The sequence below is a fragment of the Bos taurus genome, chromosome 9 (assembly GCF_002263795.3).
Source record: "Bos taurus isolate L1 Dominette 01449 registration number 42190680 breed Hereford chromosome 9, ARS-UCD2.0, whole genome shotgun sequence".
In the NCBI taxonomy this organism is placed as follows: domain Eukaryota; kingdom Metazoa; phylum Chordata; class Mammalia; order Artiodactyla; family Bovidae; genus Bos; species Bos taurus.
In genome coordinates this window covers 63,895,506-63,920,000 of record NC_037336.1, presented here as the reverse complement: position 1 = coordinate 63,920,000, position 24,495 = coordinate 63,895,506, and the positions used below count along the sequence as shown (strand labels likewise).

The 24,495-nt window shown below is 33.3% G+C and overlaps 1 protein-coding gene across 5 annotated transcripts in view; it reads right to left on the bottom strand.

Annotated features, from left to right (window-relative positions):
- Nucleotides 1–24,495, bottom strand: part of SNX14 (sorting nexin 14) — an 84,216-nt gene that overhangs the window by 27,017 nt on the left and 32,704 nt on the right. The window contains 13 exon segments of one of the 5 annotated variants that reach the window (NM_001191536.1): nucleotides 360–460; nucleotides 2,002–2,085; nucleotides 5,724–5,925; nucleotides 8,004–8,136; nucleotides 9,980–10,006; nucleotides 12,691–12,749; nucleotides 13,238–13,362; nucleotides 13,728–13,883; nucleotides 19,086–19,200; nucleotides 19,297–19,377; nucleotides 19,480–19,524; nucleotides 20,259–20,334; nucleotides 21,919–22,075. In NM_001191536.1, coding sequence (NP_001178465.1) covers nucleotides 360–460; nucleotides 2,002–2,085; nucleotides 5,724–5,925; nucleotides 8,004–8,136; nucleotides 9,980–10,006; nucleotides 12,691–12,749; nucleotides 13,238–13,362; nucleotides 13,728–13,883; nucleotides 19,086–19,200; nucleotides 19,297–19,377; nucleotides 19,480–19,524; nucleotides 20,259–20,334; nucleotides 21,919–22,075 — 1,361 coding nt within the window. 5 annotated transcript variants of the gene reach the window in all.

Below are 24,495 nucleotides of genomic sequence, written 5' to 3'. Positions count from 1 at the left end.
AACAAAAACTAAGAAAAAAATAACAAAAACAACCCAGTATTCTTAGAATGCATTTAATCTTTTACATCAAACTTTTCTTTCTTCCTCTCTCTCACTCTCTTTCTCTCTCTCACTCTTTGACTTCCCACACCTAAAGTTTTAAAATAAGCCCAATACAAGACTTATTTCCTCTAAGAAAATAACTGGTATTTCACTGGCTATCCATCTTTTTTAAAAAAGCACACTCTTAACAGTAATTCATTTCTACATGGGAAAAAATTTTTTTAATAAAAGAATTCTAGAAATCCACACTGACAGGTGTTTGTGAGGCAAAGCAAAAACTAAACTAGAGGATGTTTTAAATTAAGTTGGTGCCATACCTGCAGATATTCCTGAAATTCTTCTCTTTTAGACTTTAAGAACTCATAATTTTTAGGGCCAATGATCCTCTTAGAAGGAAGCTGGGCATCAGGAAATGTGCCTGAAATTAATACATATGAAAGTTATTACTATACCCTGCTATTATTTTAAAAACCCTATTTATAGTTTAGCATGGCAAGTTCAGATTCACAGTCCCACCTTGTAGAGATGTGGCATTATCCCTTAAATAATTTTGAAAAAGTCAGAGACCTGATTTCAAAAGTCAGAAGACAAGACCAAAGAACTTGAGTTTATTAATATCCACAATATCACCACCTGTTGTTGACACAGATTTACTTAGCCATCTACACTAGCAAAAAAGCTTTCAAAAATTATCATGAGATTATTTTTAAATTGATGGGATTTTATTACACAAAATCCTACTAAAATAAATATCCACTATCTTATGGGGGGAAATGCAGCATGTTGCCAATGCTATATAAACTTAAAAAACAACATTTAAAAACCATGGACATGTTTTCTCAGATAGGGTCAACTTTGGAAATTTTAGTACCAAAAAGGAAAAACAATCAACTTTGGTTGATCTAGGATTTTAAATTATGGAGATAAACAATCTTTTCTCAACTCTAAATCTAAAGGAAAAGTCTCAGAGAAAGACCAAGACAAGGATGGCATTGTACCAGACTGACAAAGGCAAAGAGAAAACCATTTAAGGACAAGTACGAACTCGAAATCTAAGGAAAGGGTATGCAGCGGGACCCTTTATTTTTTATCTTTCTATAATCTCCTTATTGTGCGTTTTAGTCTTGTAGCAAGGTACAGTTTTCAGAACCAACCTGAATTTGGATCAGGGTACACTCCACAGAACTTTTTTAAAATAAAAAGATTCCAAAGACACAATTCAAACACACCAATTTACATATAAAACAACTGGAAACACTTCATGACTATAAACCTAATATTAACTCCAATAAATGGAGAGAGAAGAGAGACTGAGAGATTTCCCTGAGAGGCTAAGACTCCATGATCCTAATGCAAGAGGCCCAGTTTCAATCCCTGGTCAAGGAACTATATCCCACATGCCACGACTAAGACTAGGACCAGTCAAAGAAAATTGTAAATATTAAAAAACAACAACAACCACAACACAGAGACAAACTGAGAAGAGGAAGAACTCGAAAGAAAGAGTGTTCTACTTTTCTGATTGAGCTCTATGTTCTTAAAACATATAACTACAAGGTTTTGGTTTGGTTTTCTTCCCATATTTAAATGTAAGATTGAAACCAAAATACTTGCTATGCTGCATAGCAAACACATTTTCCACAGAGGAATACAGCAAAAGAACAGATGGCAGCTCTAAAATGCCTGCTGTAAATTCTCTACCACTGTCTTAAATTTTAGCATCATTCTTACTTGAAAAGCAATAAATTTTCATTGTAAAAACTTGAAAAAGATAAATAAGCAGAAATAGGATAAAACCAGTACACTCCTATTATCACTAGGAGCGTACCCAAGTGTCACTGTTACATTTCCTTATTACAGTTCAATTAAAATTAGAAAGTAACTTTAGAAAGCTGGTTCAATGGCTTTCAGGAAAGCTAATGCTGAAATGTAATGCTTTATACAAAAAGGACAACATACCATGAAATTCTGTTAGTTTTGATTCAAGTACATAGAATTCAAGATATCTTCTATAGACAGACCAATGTTCAGGCTCATGCCCAACTGTAAAATGAATGAATACACACTGAGAAATAAGTAATTTTACAAACTACTATTAAAAGAATGTACTATTTATAACAGTAAGTATACAAAGCTAGAAACTACCCCAGTCTTAATAATTTATTATTTCTTGGGAATTCCCTGGGGGTCCAGTGGTTAGGACTCCATGCTTCATCTGCAGAGAGCATGGGTTCAATCCCTGGTCCATGAACTAAGATCCTGCACGCCATGCCAGACCAAACAGATAATAATAATAATTTACTGTTTCTTGGCTTCACATTATTAATATATTTTACCCTATATTTTAATTTTAAGAAACTTAGAAGAGCTTGATAAATTTCAGCTATTTATGAGATTATCACAATAATATATACATTTTTTCCTACAATGGTATCAGAGAATTTATAAACTTCAAAAAAGCTTAATTTTTAAATGTCACAAAAATTATGCATTTAATAAAAATTTATAATCATTTTTGGAGCTCTCAAACACCGACTGTCAAGAACTAACACAGTACAGAACAGCACTATCCAAGAGAACTTTCTGCATTTCTGAAAACATTCTATATTATCTGTACTAACATTATAGCTATTAGTCACACATTGCTATTGACCACTTGAAATGTGGCTAGTGTAAAAGAAACTGAATTTTTAATATTAATTTAATTCAACTGCCACATGTGACTTGTGACTCAAAAATTGGAAGCACAAAATAATGGTTTAAAGAATGAGTCAGGTCACACTGCCTATTTTTGTCCCAATTCCCCCACTTACTGACTATGTAAATTTGAACACTTAACCTCACTGTTCTTCCCTGGTGGCTCAGTTGGTAAAGAATCCAGCTACAGTGTAAGACACCAGGTTCGATCCCAGATCCAGGAAGATCCGTAGAGAAGGAAATGACAACCCCCTCCTGTATTCTTGCCTGGAAAATACCATGGACAGAGGAGCCTGGCGGGCTACAGTCCATGGGGTTGCAAAAGAGTCAGACACGACTTAGCGACTAAACAACACTGTGCTTTAGTTTGCTTATAATAAAAAGAATTGTACCTATTACATTAAAGAATCCACCTACAGAGCTTTTTGTAAGGTGCACAGCACAGAGCACCCCAAAAAATGTTAATGGCAATTATGAGCAACTCATGTCATTCAAGCATAAATCTGGAAATGCAATGTATTAACTAAACCCACAATAACTCAAAACTAACACCTATATTCAGAAAAACCAACCTGATACAGTTACAACCTATTAAGCAAATACTGTTCTTCTTCTTGAATATGCATCTTAGAAGATCTATATTGTATTCAGTTTTGGTTTTTAAAATCCTGAAATTGGTATTCTGCTATACATCCTGCTCACAGCATTCTCCTTGGGCTTCCCTGGTGGCTCAGACAGTAAAGAAACTGTCTGCAATGCAGGAGACCTGGGTTCGATCCCTAGGTAGGGAAGATCCCCTGGTGAAGGAAAAGGCTATCCACTCCAGTATTCTTGCCTGGAGAATTCCATGGACAGAGAAGCCTGGCAGGCTACAGTCCACGGGCTGCAAAGAGTTGCACACAAACGACCAACTGTCACTTTTACTTTTCACTTATACATATAAAATCAATGCAGCATTTAAACGATACACCTTTTTTATCCCTCATAGGGCATGGCTTCCCAAGAGCACATTACATTTTCAGTAACAGTCTGCAGCACAGCTGACAAAAATTATCTTAGAATACAAGTTTTAAGATAACTTCATTTCAATTTTATGTTGAATTAAGCCAAATTTTAAAAAATAAAGCAAAAAAAAAAAGGCAGTTGTGCAAAAGGCAAAAACAAAAGTAAATTCCCAAAATATTTTAAAGTATATCACATATAAAACTTTCAAAAGGAGAAAATACTACATGCTTACATAAATTTATTTATATTGGAGGGGAGGTCCAAGATGGCAGTACAGGAAGATGCTAGATTCAGTACCTCCAACAGATGACATACCAAGTCTACAGCTACATATGGATCATTTCCCTCTGAAAAAGATCTTAAAACTAGAAGAACTGCTTCTCCACCACAAAGGATAAAAGCGCTATACTGAGACAAGTAAGAGGGCAGACACACAATCTTAGCAAAAAACCGTATCCTTAACTTTTTAAAAAATAAATAAGGGGGATTATTAGCACTGACCTATCTTCATACTATCTAAGTAACTGGAAATAGTAATCACTTCTCCACTCCTCTCTCAAACCCATTTCCTAACAGTACCATGAAATTTTTTCCTTCTTTCCTCACAGACTGTTCCCTCTTCCTGAGATCAACTTTATAGCTTTCTGCTCTCATTCCCAAAATGTGCTCACTTTTGATGTGTTTTTACTTATACAGACTGTCTCCTCTTTGGGATAAGCCCAGGGTGGTGACTATACAGCTATGGAGGCTGTTTATCCCTGTCTCTGCTGCAAGCCACGGCTAAAATCAACAAAAGAAAAAAGACAGCAAAACATAAAGAACACTTATAAGCTGTGTTTGATCATATTTTTATCAATTACTATACGCCACAACAATGGAGGAGAAATGCTGTCTTAATCAAATTGGTTTAATGACTGTGTGGATCACAATAAACTGTGGAAAATTCTGAAAGAGATGGGAACACCAGACCACCTGATCTGCCTCTTGAGAAATTTGTATGCAGGTCAGGAAGCAACAGTTAGAACTGGACATAGGAGTACGTCAAGGCTGTATATTGTCACCCTGTTTATTTAACTTATATGCAGAGTACATCATGAGAAATGCTGGACTGGAAGAAACACAAGCTGGAATCAAGATTGCTGGGAGAAATATCAATAACCTCAGATATGCAGATGACACCACCCTTATGGCAGAAAGTGAAGAGGAACTCAAAAGCCTCTTGATGAAAGTGAAAGTGGAGAGTGAAAAAGTTGGCTTAAAGCTCAACATTCAGAAAACAAAGATCATGGTACACGGTCCCATCACTTCATGGGAAATAGATGGGGAAACAGGGGAAACAGTGTCAGACTATTTTTCTGGGCTCCAAAATCAGTGCAGATGGTGACTGCAGCCATGAAATTAAAAGACGCTTACTCCATGGAAGGAAAGTTATGACCAACCTAGATAACATATTCAAAAGCAGAGACATTACTTTGCCAACAAAGGTTTGTCTAGTCAAGGCTATGATTTTTCCTGTGGTCATGTATGGATGTGGGAGTTGGACTGTGAAGAAGGCTGGGCACCGAAGAATTGATGCTTTTGAACTATGGTGTTGGAGAAGAATCTTGAGAGTCCCTTGGGCTGCAAGGAGATCCAACCAGTCCATTCTGAAGGAGATCAGCCCTGGGATTTCTTTGGAAGGAATGATGCTAAAGCTGAAACTCCAGTACTTTGGCCACCTCATGTGAAGAGCTGACTCATTGGAAAAGACCCTGATGCTGGGAGGGATTGGGGGCAGGAGGAGAAGGGGACGACAGAGGATGAGATGGCTGGATGGCATCACTGACTCAATGGACGTGAGTCTGGGTGAACTCCGGGAGTTGGTGATGGACAGGGAGGCCTGGCGTGCTGCGATTCATGGGGTCGCAAAGAGTTGGACACGACTGAGCGATTGATCTGATCTGATCTGATAGTGCTTTATGCATTAATAATAATAATACCTGCTCTTCTATCATTTCTTTCAACATCAATACAAAACACTGGTATTCTCTCCTTTTTCTCCCTTCTTTCAGAGGAAGTATCTTCAAAAAAGTCTACATATGGAATGCTAATTTTCCATGCAGCAAGGTTTCGAGGAGTGTTAGGTGTGTTCACAGCTTCCACTGGAGAATCATCTTCCATTACAACGATACCTTCTTCAATCTGAAAGAAAAAGAATCAGAAAAAAATTTAATATTTCCAGGACCTTTACACCTACAGCATATGAGATACACTATAAAGCAATGTGCCACTATAAAGCCTATAATTTGTAATACTTTTAAAATTAAGTGATATCAAATTTTCTACTGAAAATGTAAAGATAAGAAACTAAAACTAGCAAGTTACTAGAATCGATTTCATATTTTGATACATCAGCCGTATATGAAAATTCAATAGAAAACACATACATCAGCAATTATAGGAAAAGATATTAAAACTACACAAATATAGGTAAATATTTAATTTGGTAGTAAGTAGTAGAAAATTATTGTACGGATATCTTTCATTTAGAGATGCATAATTTTGTGATAATAGCCACTGACGGAAATTGCACAGACAAACTGGAAATATATTGTACCTGGATATACCAGGTACAAATCTTTTGTAAAGCATTTTGGCAATATGTATTTATAAAAAGCCATAAAACAGTTTCGATCAAGTAATCCCATTTCTGGGAACTTAGAAAGTATTTATTTAGAAATATGAAAGTATTTAAGTATTAGAAAGTATGAAAGTATTTATTCTAAATAATTTTTTAAACTGTGAAAAAGGCACAAGTAAAAAATATATTCACTGCAGCATTAAATAATATAATATTGGAAAAAGGTCTGAAGGCAATCTATTTCTATAGAATTGTTTTCTGCATCTCCTGGCTTCAAAATTTTAATCATATAAATGTTTAAAATAAATTCTTTAAAATATTTTTGAAGAAATATTATTTTTAAAAGAAAGCAGTGTTACACATGTTCTAGAAATATACATGCAGAAAGAAATGGAAAAAATGTACTTCATTAAATTCGAAGAGAACCTCTGAATTGACACATAATAATATCTGGTCACCTAGACATCTGTGATTCATGTTAAAGGGGGCAAATTTTACAGACAAAACACAATCATCTTGAACACTTTTTAAAGGAAATGAATCTTGTAGCACTTAAGAGAATACTGAATAGTCTAGTCAGAGTGAACCAGCAGTGAGAGGTATTTCTTTCCAGAATTCTAGCTCCCTACCTTCACCCTGGGTTGTATTCTCTTCCCACACCTCTCTTCTAAGTAAATTCTTTTCCTCCCCGACAAAGTCCCCTGGCAATGATCCCCTTTTCTGTTTTGTCCTAAAATGCTTTTCTATCGTCCCTAAGAAGACTGTTAGTGATCTTAGGAAGACTTCTTAATGCTCTGTTAAAATCAAAAGTGTTCTAGGCCTAAAAAATGGAACTACAAAAATAGTAAGTGTTGGTTTTTGCCTTTTTGGGACAAGGCTACAAGGCTACCTCCTTATAAACTATGGTGTCGGAAGAAAAAAATCATGATTTCAAATCCAATGTGGTATATATTTTAACACATAATCTAATAGGAACAACAAAGGAGGGAGTGTTCAGTTCTGCTTGAGGACCCAGGTAAGGTTTATGGGAAGCAGCTGGATTCTGAAAGATGCATATGAATCTTCCAGGTAAATAAAGGGGAGGGGGGAGGCATCTCAAGCAAGGCATCACATGAAAAGATACAGAGAAATAGCATGGTGGGTGTAATGTGCTTAAAAATCAGCTGGAATCTTGTTAAAATGTAAATTATGACTCAGTAGGTCTAGGATGAAGCCTGAGATTCTGTCTGCACTGATAATAAGCTCTTAGGTAATACTGATCATGTTGATCCACAGATCACAGTTTGAGTATCAAGGGGTTAAACAGGACATATTAACATAATTCCAAATGCCTGGCTAATATGGTTAGGAAGAGATAAGATCAGGATGTGAAGTAAAAGCGTAATCAAAATATGATAAATTGTTTGACTATTAGAAGCATTATCACCGAAACAGAAACCATTCTGGCCTTAGTAAGCAGTAACTTAATGCTGAGAAATTTTTAAATTAGATTAGTACCATGGATGGAAAACACAAATTAAGTCAGAAGTAAGAAGTAAGATTAAAAAAGAGGGAAAATAACAAGTAAGCACATCCAACTTTTTATGCTATTTTTAAGTCTGAAGTTATACATACATCAAATTGAAAAATTCTTACTTACAAAGTCGTCTTCACCTTCAGCTAAACCATAGTTTGGCAACATAGCTCCCTCCATTGTGGTGCTCTTGAAGACTCCTTTAATTTTGCTGCCTATTCGGCTGATTCCAAATGATTCTCCTCTCTTCTGTGTGCTCCTAAATATTAAAACAAAAATATATCAAGAATATAGCAAGTTATTACATTATCACAACAGTCTAGTTTACTGTAAACAATAGTAAAAATAGTTGCAAAAATGGTAAACTGAAGGTATGGCTAAACATAACATTTTGGAGTTCTCAGTCATAGATTAAGTCTCAATATCTTCATAATCAAAAGTGACAGTATATTTAAAGTTTAAATTTGAGGGGATGAACAAATGAGACAATATTTATTAACAAACATTTGAAATTTACCTACTCTTTTACCTTAGAATAGTAACGGAACTACCAAGTATAAAAGATGAGAGCCCTCTAGTGGTACATATTTCTAACTGCCATTCAGCTTTTGAAATAACAGGTTAAAAAATACGGTAAGGCCAATGTTCAAAATAGACTATACCATTCAAACTGTACCCACCCAGGTGGTGCAGTGGTAAAATAATCCACCTGCTAATGTACTTCTGAAATAATTCAGCGTAACAGAAAAACAAAAAGACTAGGAAACTTTCTCAGTACTTCGTTTTTAGATAGAACAAAAAAATTCTGAAAATGGCTGAAAATTTTTAAGCAAACTTCAACTTTATAATCACATAAATGATACTCAAAAGAAGAATGAAGTATAAAATGTACCTTACATTATTTCAAAGTAATAACAAGACAAGAAATAAAATGCCAAAGTAAAAGCTAGCAATGAACATAAAAGATAAAAGCAAATGTAGCCTAAGAAGCCTGCTCTGTCTTACATATTAAATAATGGTTTTGCAATTTTTTACAAAAGTGAATTTCTAAAAGCAGAAATAGCTGAAAATTTCAGCAACAACAAAAATATGCCAAAAATCAGCAAAAATTTCCTCCATTACAGCCTACCGCTCCTGTTTCAACAAATAAAAACATAACTTTTATCCAATTTAAAAGTCATGCTCACTATGTAATACTGCCCTTATAAGAGACCTCCAAATAAAAAATGACTATTTTAAAATTCAAGAAAGTTGGTTTGGAACGGCTTAACTTAATGAATAGCTACTATTCATATAAGAAAATGTACTTATAATGCAACAATTACAGAAATACAAGTAAACTGATCAAGTTTCAATGCACTAGGTATATGAGTGATATGTACATTTTATACACGTTCAAGGAGTGAAGAAGTGAATCAAACTTATTTTAAAACTGGAAAAACTCTAATAATAAGCAGTAGTAGTTGTAAAAAAGGATACTTAAGCTAGAACATTATTTTAAACAAACATATAGTGTTTTTTAAAAATACAAAATTGTAAACACAACTTTCTCTGAAAGAAATGTCAAAAACAAATATGAAAATATTGATAAAATATTAAAATCTCCAGAATCTAGATAGATTTTGCTGGTCTTCAGAACCTAAATGGATTATAAAACAATTTTGACTTTTTGAACTGTATTTTTTAAATATCTCACTTGTGATGAAGCCCAGAAATACTGAAAAAACACTATTAATTGCTTTAAAAAAAAAAGTACTTTAAACACATGTAAGTCTAAATGTAATTTAGCAAGATCAGTACCATTAAAAAAATGAGGTAATAGCTTTAAAAGCTGAATACTGGCTTTTTCATTTTATTTTTATACTGACATTTTTATTTTATAATGATATATATCATGTTATTTCCAAAATGAGACATCTAGAATCAAAGTAGAGGTTAATTTTAAGAGATATCCCAAACAGCTGATACAAAGGCAGTAGTTGCATAATGTTTCTTTTTTTATTTTTATTTTTTTAATTTTACTTAGGTTGTTTTGGGTGTATGTTTTGGAATTAAACAGATAATTTATACAGAAAAGAATCACATGCTGTCTCAAGACTTACCGAAAATCATCCAAACTTAGGCTACCTCTGCAGTAACAGATATGTGACATTATATAAGGAAAAGAGAAAGAAAAACCCCAGACATTAAACAAGTTTCACTTTAGAACAATAAAACAAAATTTAAAAGCTTTAAAAATTACACTGATGGATAACATTCATCTTGACAAAGAAAAGGAATTCTTAGGAATAACATGATAAAGGAAAGAGAAATAAAACACAATGGCTCTTTTGGGGAAGTGGAATCTGAATTCTAGATCATTAAAAAAATTCTTAAAAACTCAGTATGTCACGAAATAATTCTGTATTTTTTGCCCTCATTTAGGCAAACTATTTGTTTAATACAGTGGAAAATATTCAGAGACTAAGCCACCAAAAACTTCACAGAAAAAACAAACATGTATTTTCTAACATGGACTTCATGTCTATGGATGCAAGCTCAACACATTGTTAGTTTGAATATTTTTTAAAATGTCTTAAGCTAAGAAGCAAAGTTAAAAAAAGATCCATCCTTAAATATTTTTTTAAGTTATGCTTTAAGTATAGAATGAAACAGATTAACATTAACATACATTAAAATTTTGCTTTTAAAATGCAAATATAATAATAATGTGAAAATGCCTAAACATTTGGGAAAATTTAACAAGATACACACCAATGCCTTTGTTAATCTCACAGTTAATATATATTAGTGGTTGGTCACCTGCTTTTAATGTAGGCATAAAATGTATGAATAAATATTTTACATATTTTCAGTCATCTAACAGCTAATTAGCAATGATACTGTAAATTTTCAGTGAAGGACTGTTAAGAAAGTCTTTTAGTTATTCTACACAGGTAAATGAATCATTGACCATCACTGGAGCAGAGTCCTGACAAGACAGATAATGTCAGCATCAGGTCAATATAAAGAAAAATATACTTTCTAAGGCTATAACCATTACCCAGAATGAAAAAAAAAAAAACACATTTTCTTCCTATTAAGTTTATATGCTAAGACAGCAAAATTAGAGCCTCAATATGTTGAAGACAACTAGGTGTTCTCAAAGTGGCAAAGGAAGCTTTCCATCTCTGAGGTTATGACCCTGACTTACATTTAGCTACTCAGCAAGCTTAGAAGATCAAAGAACCACTTCCTCTTAAGGAATCCAATAGAGGAGTTTCACTATCAATGTCAGACTCCAAACATCCTAAGTCCATAAAAATAAATAAATAAAATGTTAAAGAGTCGCTCAGTCATGTCCAACTCTTTGTGACCCCATAGACTGTAGCCCACCAGGCTTCTTTGTCCATGGAACTTCCAAGGCAAGAATATTGGAGTTGATTGTCATTTCCTTCTCCAGGGGATCTTCCCCACCCAGGGAAGGACCCACATCTCCTGCATTGCCAGGTGGCTTCTCTATCACTGAGCCACATGGGAAGCCCTGTGTGGATTGGGTAAAAGAATGCTATTTTAAATAGTATGCATGGAATTTTTGTTATATAAATTAACTATTGCACAGTTGCAATATATAAATTCTTAGGGAAAAGTAAAGGAGTAACATTTTAACAAAGAATCATAAAGGTTACGTTCCACATTTCAGAAAGCTATGTCCCACCTTTCAGGTGGTAGCTAGAGGTAAAGAATTCACCTGCCAATGCAGGAGACACAAGAGACAAAGGTTCCATCCCTGGGTTGCGAAGATCATCTGGAGAAGGAAACAGCAACCCACTCCAGTATTCTGGCCTGGGAAATCCCATGGACAGAGGATCTTGGTGGCCTACAGTCCATGGGGTCGCAGAGAGTTGGACACGATTGAGCACTGGGGCACCTTTCAGAAAAATTATTACATATACACTACATATATACTGGCACATTATGTAAAAATTAATACTTAACATTCAAAAAAATTTAAATCTATATATTTCTACAACCCTTAGTTTTGTCAAAATATGTAACACAGTCTCCCCACGGCTCAGGTTTTCACATTTTTCCTTATACTATTTTTGCTAAGTCACTTCAGTCGTGTCCGACTCTGAAGGAGACTGGTGGGCTACAGTCTATGGGGCTGCAAAGAGTTTGACATGAGAGCATACACATACACAAACTGGAAGATGTTGAGAGCAACGTGAATATCAATTCTATAGATATATATATTTGATATCTGTGTCAATTTTGTATATATACAATGTAAGGAACAACTCAAGACATTAATTATCCAATTTATAAATGGATAAAGCACCTCTCTTACACTGCCTTTATTAGGTCATTTAACTGCACATTTATGTTTCTAGAAAGCCAAGAATGGAAAGAGAGAAAAACCCTTCCACTTTTGTAACCAGTGGGTACTCTAATAAACATCACTCTCTGGGGAAAAAACAAACTACTCTCTAAAATGGAGTTATCTGTGGATTTCAATTATGCATGCAGTCCACAGTTTCCAATAAAGCAGGTAATCCAGCACTAATATGTGTTAGTTATAATATTAACAAAGCAATGGTATGTTATCTTGTTAAATTTTTCTAAAAGAATGTCTGGCATTTTTACATTACTATATGTAATATGGCTCTACAATTCCTTAGTAAAATATCTGGTTTACTTATACAGCAAAGAAACCACACAGTCAAAGAAAAACAGCTAATAAAGGTGATGATGCTATCACAGAATGATTAGCATCAAAAAGAACCAAAAAAAAAAAAAAGCAACAAACATATATACGATTGAATATACTTACCTGTTGAATTTTGAATTGCGGGTTGGTGATTCTGCACCTCTTAAAAGTTGTCTAAAATACTTAAAAAATAATTATGATTTATTAAACCTGTACTTGATATTGAAATATGCTATTTTACCTTACTACTTTCGAGTTCAAAGAAAACATTACTTAAATCAAGTGAATACAATCACAGTCAAATAGAGTAAGGATTAAGATATTGCAAATGGAGGTATTCAAACCATCTGATTTCCACAAGTAGGTAAATAATATACATACAAGAATGGGGTTTCCCCATCACCACTACAAAGCCACTCAGATACATGGAAAATCAAATACCAATTAGGTAGCAATCTACTAGTCACATACACAAACATGGTTTTGATATTAAGAAATAATTTTATTATCAGTTTCTAATCTCCATTATGTAGTGCAAAACAGCATCCATTTTCTTAATTAACTGCATTTTATTTTTCTGTTTATTATTTGAATTACTCATGTAATGATATTAAAGCAACTAATAAGTTTTAAAGAAAAATCTTCACACAACATTAATATTCTGACTTACCTCATCACTGTGGCAAAACATAGGAGTAAACACATTTTCCAAGAGAGAAAGTACGTGTTCATACGCTTCAAAAAGACATCTCATAGTTTGAAGTTTCACAACATCTATATATGGGCCTTCAGCAACTGTTAAAAAAGTTATATTGCAAAAATTATTTATGAAAAGCATAAATACACTATATATTAGTTTAAAATTCATTACAGTCAAAGAGCAAACAAACAACATGAAAACTGTTTTGCAGAAATCCACTGTAAGGTGCAGATCACACCAGAATGAAGAATTAGAACAACCTAGCCAGTTCTGGCAAGTATTAGGTATGTGAATTGTGAATAAGTTTCTTCATCACAGCTTTCATCTTGTTAGTAAAATGGGATAATGCCTGCCTGTGTATCTCACACAGCTGTTGCAGTAAGCAGGGAATACATCAGAAAACTCTGAAAAGAGTAAAAGAACTACAGAACTACAGAATTCGTCCTCATCTTTTACTTACTTTTTTGAATCTCTTCTACAATGAAGGGATCAAATCGAATTTTGTCAACACTTTCATCTAAACAATATGTTTTATAAATCTTTTGCAACTCTTCATGAAGAGACAGCATTTCATCATTTGATAACTCTGGTCGTAAAATTCTGTCATTGAATTCCTCTAGCAAATTCAGAAAGGAAAAAAAAAAAGATTTGCATAGAATAAAACTATTCAGTGAAAACTTTATGTTCTCAGTCAAATTGTAATGAATATCAAAAGTGGCAATTATGAGTAATCTATTCATCATTTTAAGTTTTTAAAAAATATTTAATTGGGAGCAATAAAACAACTACTAAGATGAAAGAGAAGTTAAACAATCAAATATAATATATACCAACGTAAAATGTGTAAATATTTGCCTAGCAACATAAACCTTCTAAAACTTAGAATAATAAACATGTTTGTAAAATTCTCTTTAAGGAACATATTGGATTAATTTTTTATACCAAGGGTCTTTAATATTCTGAAACCCGATTCACTAAATAATAGTGAAAACTAAGGCTCTTTTTAGTCCCAGTCAATGTTTTTAAACAATGTTTCTTTCCATCATGGAAGCTGTAGACTAGTGACAGAGCTCAGTCTGAACAAATCAATTTTTTCTAAAGAGACAGAGGACAGCATTAAAAAACCCAAAATACTGACTGCCTTTTTTATTACAAGAGGTAATATGGAGCTTACCCCTTAATTCTTAATTATCCAAAATGAAACACAAAAAGAAAAGGAGCTTTTCTTTAAAAAAGAGTAAGAAAAAACTAGAACAGAACATATGAGATCTTTGGAATGATTGGAGTCTCAAAAAGAAAGGAGAGAAAAAAATCAGGCACTGTATTTGAAGAGGTAACAGCCAAGCATCTTCTAAAATAATGAAAAACACCAACCTACATATCTAAGATTCCTAGGAAAATCCAAGTAGAATAAACTTTTTAAAAACTACACATTACAGTTAAATTGCTGAAACCCCAAACACAAAAAGAAAACTGCAAAATCAGGGAGAAAAGGGATATATGTAGGGAAACAAACAGAAGAATGGAAGCTAATTTCTCCTTAGAAACAATGGTGCTGTTCAAAAGACAGTGAAAAAAATGACATAAAATGCTGAAAGAAAAAAACCATAACCCAAAATTTTTTATTTGGTGAAAATATCTTTTTTAAATGAATACAAAATAACACCTTTTCAGACAGACAAAAGCTAAGAGAATTTACCTCCAGCAGAATGGTGCTATAAGAAATGTAATAAAAAACATTTATTTCAGCAGAAGGAAAATGATACAGAAACTGGCTCTGCAGAAAAAGAATAAAAACCACCAAAAAAGTAAATATGCCAGTCAGTAACTATCAGGGCCAAAATATGTGTGCATGTGTGTGTGTGTGTTAAGACTGTTGCTTAAGGAAGAAAAAGCAATGTACTGTGGAGTTTCATAGCCTACACAGAATTAAACTATACAGTAACAGTCACATCAGACAGGAAGGGAACAAACTGAGGTATACTGAGGTTCTTACACTGTTCCTGAAATAGTAAAATATATGTTTAAATGAAAACTGTGATCAATGAAGGATGTACAGGGTAATCATTATGAACTGAGCAACCACTAAAAAAAAACAAGAAAATGTCAATAGAGGAGATAAAATACTGAAAAATGCTCAAGTAATTCAAAGAAAGGCTGGAAAACATTAAAAAAAAAATACATGGAACAAATACAAAACACCAAGACCAAAGACCTAACAATAAATATGCAATAATTATATTAAGTGCAAAAGTACTATACACCCCAATTAGAAAATCAAGATTATCAAACTCGCTTTTTTTAAAGCAATATTCAGCTATATGGTATTTATAATAAATGTTAAATTCTTTAATTATATAGAAAAAGGTAATACAATGCAAACCCAAGCGTAAAGATAGTATAACTATATATTAATATCAAACAAAGTAGACTTCAAGACAGAAAATTACCAGAGAAAAAGAGCATTTTATAGTGATAAAAGGATAGATTCATTAACAATCTTAACTGTCTCTGCACCTAATAATGAAGCTTGAAATACATTAAAAAAAAAAAATAACTAAAGGGAGAAATAGCAAATCCATTAAGAAATCTGAAAGAATATATAATATGTGAACACAAGCCATCAATTTAATCTAGATGATATTTACAGAACACCACCCAACACAGTAAAATAGATGTTCTTCTCACATGCACATGGAATATTCATACAGATCATATGGATGGTCCATAAGACAAGTTTCAATCAATTTCAAAGGACTGAAATCATACAGAATATTTTGTCTGATCAGGAGAGTGTTAAATCAGAAATCAATCACAATAAGATATCTCAAAAATCGCCAAATTTTGGAAATTTAGCAATACATTTCAAAATAACCCAAGGGTCAAAGGATAAACCACAGGAAAATTTTAAAATATTTCAAACTAAATGACTATAAAAAGCACAGAGTACCAAAAATCTTAGAATTCAGTTATAGCAACTCAGAGAGAAATTTATAGTTTTAAGTGCTTATATTAAGAAAGAAGAAATGTGTACAAATTAATCATCAGTGCTTTCATCTTAAGAAACCATAAGTACAAACTAAACGAAAGGTAAGAAGAAAGGAAATAGTAAATATGAAAGCTAAAACTTAGCAAATCAAAAATATTTCAAAACTTTATAAACCACTAGAAAGTACAAATTACCAATAAAGAGGGGATATCACTACAGCTTCATAATAAAAGAAAATCAGGAATAACCTGGTGATTAAATAGGTTGCTGAGATGTACTAAAAGCATTTTAAAAATCCACTGTTCACTCATGATAAAAATTTTCAGCAAACAATAAACAGAAGGAAATATTCTCTATCTAGTAAAGGAGATCTACCAAAAAAAACCCAGGCTAATATTATACATAATGGTATAACACTGAATAATCCCCCCCTAAAGCAAGGATGTAAGCTCTCACCACTTAGATTTAGCAACACACTGAAGGTCCTGGCCATTACAATAGGGGCAAGAAAAAGAAATAAGATGTAAATATCACAAAGGAAAAAATAAAACTGTGTATTCACAGATGACATGATTGTGTATGCAGAAAATCCTAAGGAAATCTACAAAAAAGCTACTAGAACTAGTAAGTAAACTTAGTAATGTCACAGGATACAAAATCAGTATGCAATAAATCAATTCTATTTCTGTATATAAGCTAAAAACAATTTAACAAGTTATTTTAAATACCACATTCAAATAAATCCAAAAATAAAGACCCACAGTGATAACTATGAAACATTTTATGGAGAGATTTAAGAATGAAATGAATGAAAAAATACGCCCTATTCATGCACTGGAAACCTAAGTACTGTTGAGATGTCATTACTCCCCAAGTTGAGCTACAGATTCAATACCACCCCAATTAAAACATTGAAGCAGGTTGTGCGTGTGGATGAAGGGGTAGGATTGTCAGTCTGATTGTAAATTTTATATAGAAATGCAAAGAACTTAAAATAGCTAAGGACAGTCTTTAAAAAGAACTAAGTGGGAAGCCCTAAACCACTTGATTGCAAAACTTACTTGGTCAAAGTAATAAAGACTGTGGTATCGGCCAAAAAAGTAGACATATGGATCAACGGAAAAGAATATAACCGAGAAACAGACCCACATATGGTCAAAAGGTTTGTCAAGGATGCCCAAGTAATTCAAGATGGGAATAAAATGTCTCTTCAAAAAATGGATACTGGAAAAACTGTATATCCATACAGGGGAAAAATGAACCTCCACCCCTACCTAATACCAACCTAAAAATTATTTCAAGATAGATCACAAACCTGTATATAAAATATAATAACTATAACACACCTAGAGAAAAACAGGCAAATATCACCTTGACTTAAGATAGGTAAAGGCTTAAAAAAGTCTTTCGGAAGTCTCAGAAAGCACTAAGCATAAAATTAAAAATTGATACACTGAATTTCATCAAAATTTAAAAGTTCTGCTCATCAAGACACTATTCCGAAAATAAAAAGACATGCCATTGTCTGAAAGAAAATCTTTGTAATACTTGTATCTGACAAAAAGACATATCTAGAATATTTAAAAAACTACTGAAATTTCTGACAAAAGGAAAAACAATTCAGTAAAAAACAGCCAAAAGATAGCAATTCCACAAAGATATTCAAATAGTCAATAAGCACATGATAAAGTGTTCAGCTCTGTTAATCATTAGAGAAGCACAAATTAAAAGCACAACAAAATTCTACCATATACCAATAAAATGGCTAAAACTAAAAAGATAAACACCACCAAATTTTTATAAAGTTGAGGTACAACCAGAACTCTCTTTCACTGCTGGTGGAGTAAAATAGTACATACAACCCTCTGGAAAACAATTTGGCAGCTTTTTATAAAATTAAACAAATATCTACCTTGTAACACAGCAATTCTACTTCTAGTTATTAAATATATGCTCAAGAGAAAGCCCTGTACAAGAATGTGCACAGCAGCTTTATTCATAATAGCCCAAGAGTGGAAGCAGTCTAGATACCCATTTACGAGGAGAATGAATAGTGTGGTACCCTCATACAAAAGAACACTACTTTGCAATAAAAAAGAACAAACTACTCATCTACACAATAACATGAATCAATCTTAAAAAGCATCATCCTGAATCAATGAAGTCAGGCCCCAAAAGTACATACTATGAGCTTCCATCTATATAAGGAAACTGTACAGGAAAAACTAATCTGTGGTGAAAGAAACGAGATCAGTGACTGCTTTGGCAGGAGTGGGAGCAGGAAAGGATCAGTTGGGAAGGGCTCTCAGGGAACCTTCTAGGGTGATGGAAATGTTCCTGATCTCAGTAAAGGTGTACGTTATATGGACTGCAGATTTGTTAGAGCAATTGTATATTTAAATTCTATTTGTTTCACTGTGTAAATTACACCTCAATTTTTTTTCATTATATATTAAAAAAAATTAGGTGCATTAGAAAAACTAATCTTTTCAGAGTCCATACAGTGCCTCAAAATCCAATGGCACAAGATGTTATAGAACTTCTAGTCAAAATAGAACATTTTTATATTTGATTACTTAATCAAAATAATTCTTAACAAAAACTGTGACAAAATGCTCATGACCAGGTCTTTAACACAATTTCATTACTCTAAATTTTTAGTAGTTTTTTTTTTTCTGCTAAGAGGATTTGGTTGTAGTCCATTATAGATTATGTTCCAATGTGGAAAGGAGTAGACACTGGCAACTACAACATCAGAGCTGATCTAAATAGTCAAGTATATGACAAAGTTTAACAATGACTTTAGTAAAGTACACAGGTAAGCCTCACCCACAGTCAGACAAATCTGCAACACGTGCACTGCTCCTTCTTGTTTCAGAAAGTTCATAAACCGAAACAAGAGATCTTGCTGCTCTCTGATTTGCTTCAATTCTAACTTCAGCACCTTGATACAACATGAGGAAGAGTAAGTTAGAGCTATATAAATACGTGATAAAATTGTTTATATCAAAAGTAATAAGTTATTTCTGAAAATACTTACAGATGGTTTTTTATTTCTAGGTTCTGCAAATTTTTGCAAGAATGGAACTAAAGGGGAAGGCGGTTCAGTCGCTTTTTCAGGCTTTGAAGAGAAAATTAATTCAGTCAAGTGTCATTTGATTGTACAGGTATATGTCAAACTTCAATGCAATCTGAAATATTTTCTAACGTGTTTAATACTCACTGGATTGTCATCTATGAAGATGATAAGCAAATGATTCACAGTATCCTAATGGAAAATAATAAACATAGATCAAAATAATTTCATTAGTGTATTCTGCCCTGAATTCTGAAAGCTTCTATCAGATTATGAAAGTTTCTGGAAAAATGACAAAACAGAGCAGTGGCAAAAAGCATCTGTACTTTTGTAACATAGAAGAACTTTTAAAAAAATCTACAATACAGGGTTCTCAACTTTTGTGGAAATGGAAAAAGAAAAGTTACTCTGACTTTGGCATTCAAAATGCTTATAAATTATCCCTATTTCTTCAAAATTTTACTGGATCAAAAGTAAAAGCAACTCACCTATCCATCAATATATGAATGAACAAAATGTGACATATATCTATAATGAAATACTACTCAGCCTTGAAAAGAAAGGGAATTCTGATATATGCTACAACATGAATGAACCTTGATGATATTATACTATGTAAAATAAGCCAGATGCTGCATCATTCCACTAATCTAAGGTAACCAGAGTAGTCAAGTTCATAGAGACAGAAAACAGAGTCAGGAAGTAGAGTTGCCAGGCATTAGGAGGAATGGAGAATTACTGTTTATATGGGTACAGAGTTTCAATTTTATAAGATAAAAAGAGTTCTGGAGACAAGCATTGGTGATGGTTGCTCAACAATGTGAATGTACTTAATACCACTGAACTGTACATGTAATTTAAGATGGTAAATTTTACTTTATATGCATCTTATCACAATTAAAGAAAAAAATTTTTTTACATCTTACTGGATCAGCTAGGAAATCCAAAGAAGGGAGGAACACCGAACCAGAGAGAATCTCTCTTAAAAGTAAGGTCAGCGATCTGGAAAAAAGAACAATATTGTACATATTTAGTGATTTACATCAGCTCTCACGTGGGAATCCTGTTAATATGACTATGACTCAGGAGGTCTGGGGTCTGCCCTGAGAGTCTGCCATCTCTAACAAGCCACCAACTAATGCTCACACTACTAGTTCAGAGACCACACCTGGATTTCTTAACTGGTTAAAAGGAATACTATTAAGAGGGAAAAAGCATTTCCTTGGCAGGAGGAACTTGAGTAAGCATTAGAAAAATTCTACCTCAGAATATTACAATGTTACATATAAAAAATTAATAAAACTAATTTTAATAGTATAATTACTGTGTGATTATAATATTTAAATTAATAAAACCATTTTTAAACTATTTTATTTAAAATACTTTAAATTTAAAATAAAGTAATATTTAAAGTGTACCACTAAGAATAAGCCATGGTTGGATGTACTGTACAGCACAGAGAAATATAGCTATTATTTTATAATAACTCTAAATAGAGTACTTTCCTGGTGGCTCAGACAGTAAAGCGTCTGCCTCCAATGTGGGAGACCAAGGTTCAATCCCTGAGTTGGGAAGATCTCCTGGAGAAGGCAATGGCAACCCACTGCAGTATTCTTGCCTGGAAAATCCCATGGATGCAGGAAGCTGGTAGGCTACAGTCCATGGGGTCGCAAGGAGTTGGACACGACTCAGCGACTTCACTTTCACTTTCTTTCACTAAACAGAGTGTAGTATATGAAAATACTGAAGCAGTATGTTACCTGAAAATAGTACTATGCTGCTGCTGCTGCTGCTAAGTCACTTCAGTCGTATCCGACTCTTTGCGACCCAATGGACGGCAGCCTACCAGGCTCCCCCGTCCCTCGGATTCTCCAGGCAAGAACACTGAAGTGGGTTGCCATTTCCTTCTCTAATGCATGAAAGTGGAAAGTGAAAATGAAGTCACTCAGTTGTGTCCGACTCTTAGCGACCCCATGGACTGCAGCCTACCAGGCTCCTCTGTCCATGGGATTTTCCAGGCAAGAGTACTGGAGTGGGGTGCCATTGCCTTCTCCGGAAAATAGTACTATACCCTAACTATAATTCAATTAAGTAAATAAATAAAATAAGCCATGGTCCTTATCTCTAAGGATCATAAAGATAAGAGCAACAAAGGAACTTTATGGAATAATCTAAACATGCTCTTGCAGGAACAAGGGAGACTGGATGGACTAAATGACCTTTAACTATACTTTTCAAACTTAGCTGTATAATTTGTCCAAAGTGTTTCTGCATGTCTTTTCAAAGAAACACCAAGAATGCAACACAGTATAATGATATCAAGTAAGAAACTTAATTTTTATGTGTATCTTTGATTTCCCAAGATCAGTTTCTAGGAAAAAACTGTTAGCAATACAACATATCATGAACATTCAGTGCCTAAAACGGCATTTTAAGACCTGATAAATTATATTTCTTAAATGGAAAATTTTTCATATCATAGGATAACCTCAAGTTTTAGTGTATTCCTATTATGATCAAAAACAGCGATATACACATGGCATGGTACGTAAATACTGCTATGACATTTTCCAGTCTTATTTATACCTGCAGTCTGTTGCTTTAGGAGGTAAAATATAAGGAAAAAGTAGTTCGGTAAGTTTCCTTAAATAATGTAATTCATCTCTTCGACTCCTCAAAGCCACATGAAGCTCTGGACCATATTCTTCTAAAGCAGCTTGCTGTAAAAACTCTGTATTTTCTACTATAAATACAAATAAGAAATAAACATTGGAAGAAGTTAACAGCATTAAATAACTTCAGCCATTTCCACTAACAAACAGAAAATAATTTAACACAGCCATTCCTTTTTTAACCTTTCTTTCTTCCCAGTATGTATTCTACTGGTAAACTTTTCCAAAAAAAAAGAGTGTAAAGAAGGTAATTTTCCTCTTTGCTGGAAGTTTTTAATTTATTCAAAATGAATTGATAAAAAAGCCCTTTCACCCTTGGTGAACAAAATTTTAAACCCAGGTCATTACAAATTATATTAAAAGCAAAATTTTTAAATGGAAAAAACTAAATGAAACATCTTCCAGCACACACAAAGCTTTTGTTAACAAACATTACATCTTATTCATCCTCTGCAAGTATTAAAAAATCCTTCTTAAAGCTCTCTATTATTTCTTCTTTCACATCAAAATCAATCAGGTAACCCTTCAAACTAATTATAGTACAGAAACAGGCTTCCTTGGTTAAGTTCTGCATCTTCTGCCCATAGTATAGGACAGAAAAGGTATACAGCTGTATACAGTGGAAGTCCATGAAGTTAGATTACCTACTATGTTAACTGATGATAAAAGTTACACGAACAAAAGGTTTTCTTAAAGGCCGAGCACTAAACTAATACTTCAAAACTTAAGAATAATAGTATTGCCAATCCTTTTCTACAGACGTCAAAAGAGCAGGAGAAAAAGAAGTCATGTTTTCCCCTATCTGCACTCCGGGCCAAGTTTTAAAATCATGAAGTCTGTGAAGGGAATCTTAACTCTAATTCAATGGCATTTACTTTATACTATTTACTTCTATTTTTATTGAGAGAATGCAAGCACATTCACCAAAAAAAAAAAAAAGCCAATATATACATTCCAAAGGTGTGAGAACTAAGAATGTAAACGAATGTTATCCGCACCAGAGGTACAAAAGCAGGACTGACAAAGATGGATGTGGTTTTCATACAAACCATGTTCAAGCATTTTATTTGATAATTATACAGTTGTTTACCAAGCATTCTGCCCCAAGTATTCAGGGTACAGGTCTTTTAAAAATTTATATCATAAACAGGAATTTAAAATAAGAAGACTAAGCTATGCTAAACTCCAGTTCTACTTATTAACTGATGATCTTAAATAATATAATCCCTTTGAACCTCAGTTTCCCCCTCAGGAAACAGTTATTAAATAGATGACATTGAAAAGATTCCATGTAAAATGCACCAGTAATTATAATATTTGATGTGATTAAGCATTTATATATAATATATAAATTGAATCACTAGACTGGACTCTACTCAGATGTGAGATTTTTGTAGTCTTAGCTAATGAAAGAATTTAAAAATCAGGCAGAAGATAAAAACATATGGAGGAAGAGAACCTTAATACAAGTACAAGCAAAATACAGATGTTGAAAAACAGGGTATGAATTAAACCCCACTAATCACCAGTATACCTCCTACCTAATCAATGGACAGTTTTCAGACCATGAAAGGAAATTTTCAGAATCCATGACAAAAAGATTTCTTTAGGATCAAAGACTGATATAATAAAGCCCTTCAACTACTACTGAATTTAAATTAAACCAAGGCTTCTAATGTATATATTTTCAATGTGTCTAAGGATGACAGAAGTAATTACATAGAAAACCTCTTTGTAATTCCTACTCTCAAGAAGCAGATAAGGAGAGAACACCAAGAGAGTAAAAATGTATATGGATAAAGGAGGTTAACCTTTAAGTACTTCCTGAGTATACAAAATTGTGTAGCCAAAAATATTTAGAAAACAAATGCATGCATGAAAGAGAAGAAAAATCAAAACCCTGAAAATCTTCTTACAAGTCTAATTCACCGTTATAACATTTAGAACACCAGAACCTTTGGACAAACTGGAATCCTCCTAATACTTAGGTCTTTTAATTTTATGGACTTCATTAATTACTAATACAATGTCATTAATGAATCCAATCTAGCATTTTATGTTGATTTTGTAATTGAGGACCATTTTTTATATGAATAGTGGTAGCAAACTAGCAACCCTTCTCTTGCAAAGACTCAAGGATAAATTTCAGCACTCTCAGAAACAAAACAACTTGGAGATTTTATTAAACTGATTGATTCAACTAAAAGTAAAAAGATGAGTCAATTTATTCATATCCTGAGTTCAAAGTGTTTGTCTTTATAACAATATTAAGACCATATTAAAAATAATTTTCCCACACAAAAACTTGCAAACAAGTGACCAAGATGTCCTTGAAAAAGTGAATGGATAACTGTAGTACATCTAGACAACAGAATGTAATTGAGCACTAAAAAGAAATCAGTTATCCAGCCACAGAAGACATGGAGAACCCTTAAATGCATAATTCTAAATGAAAGAAAGCAGTCTGGAAAGGCTACAGTATGATTCCATT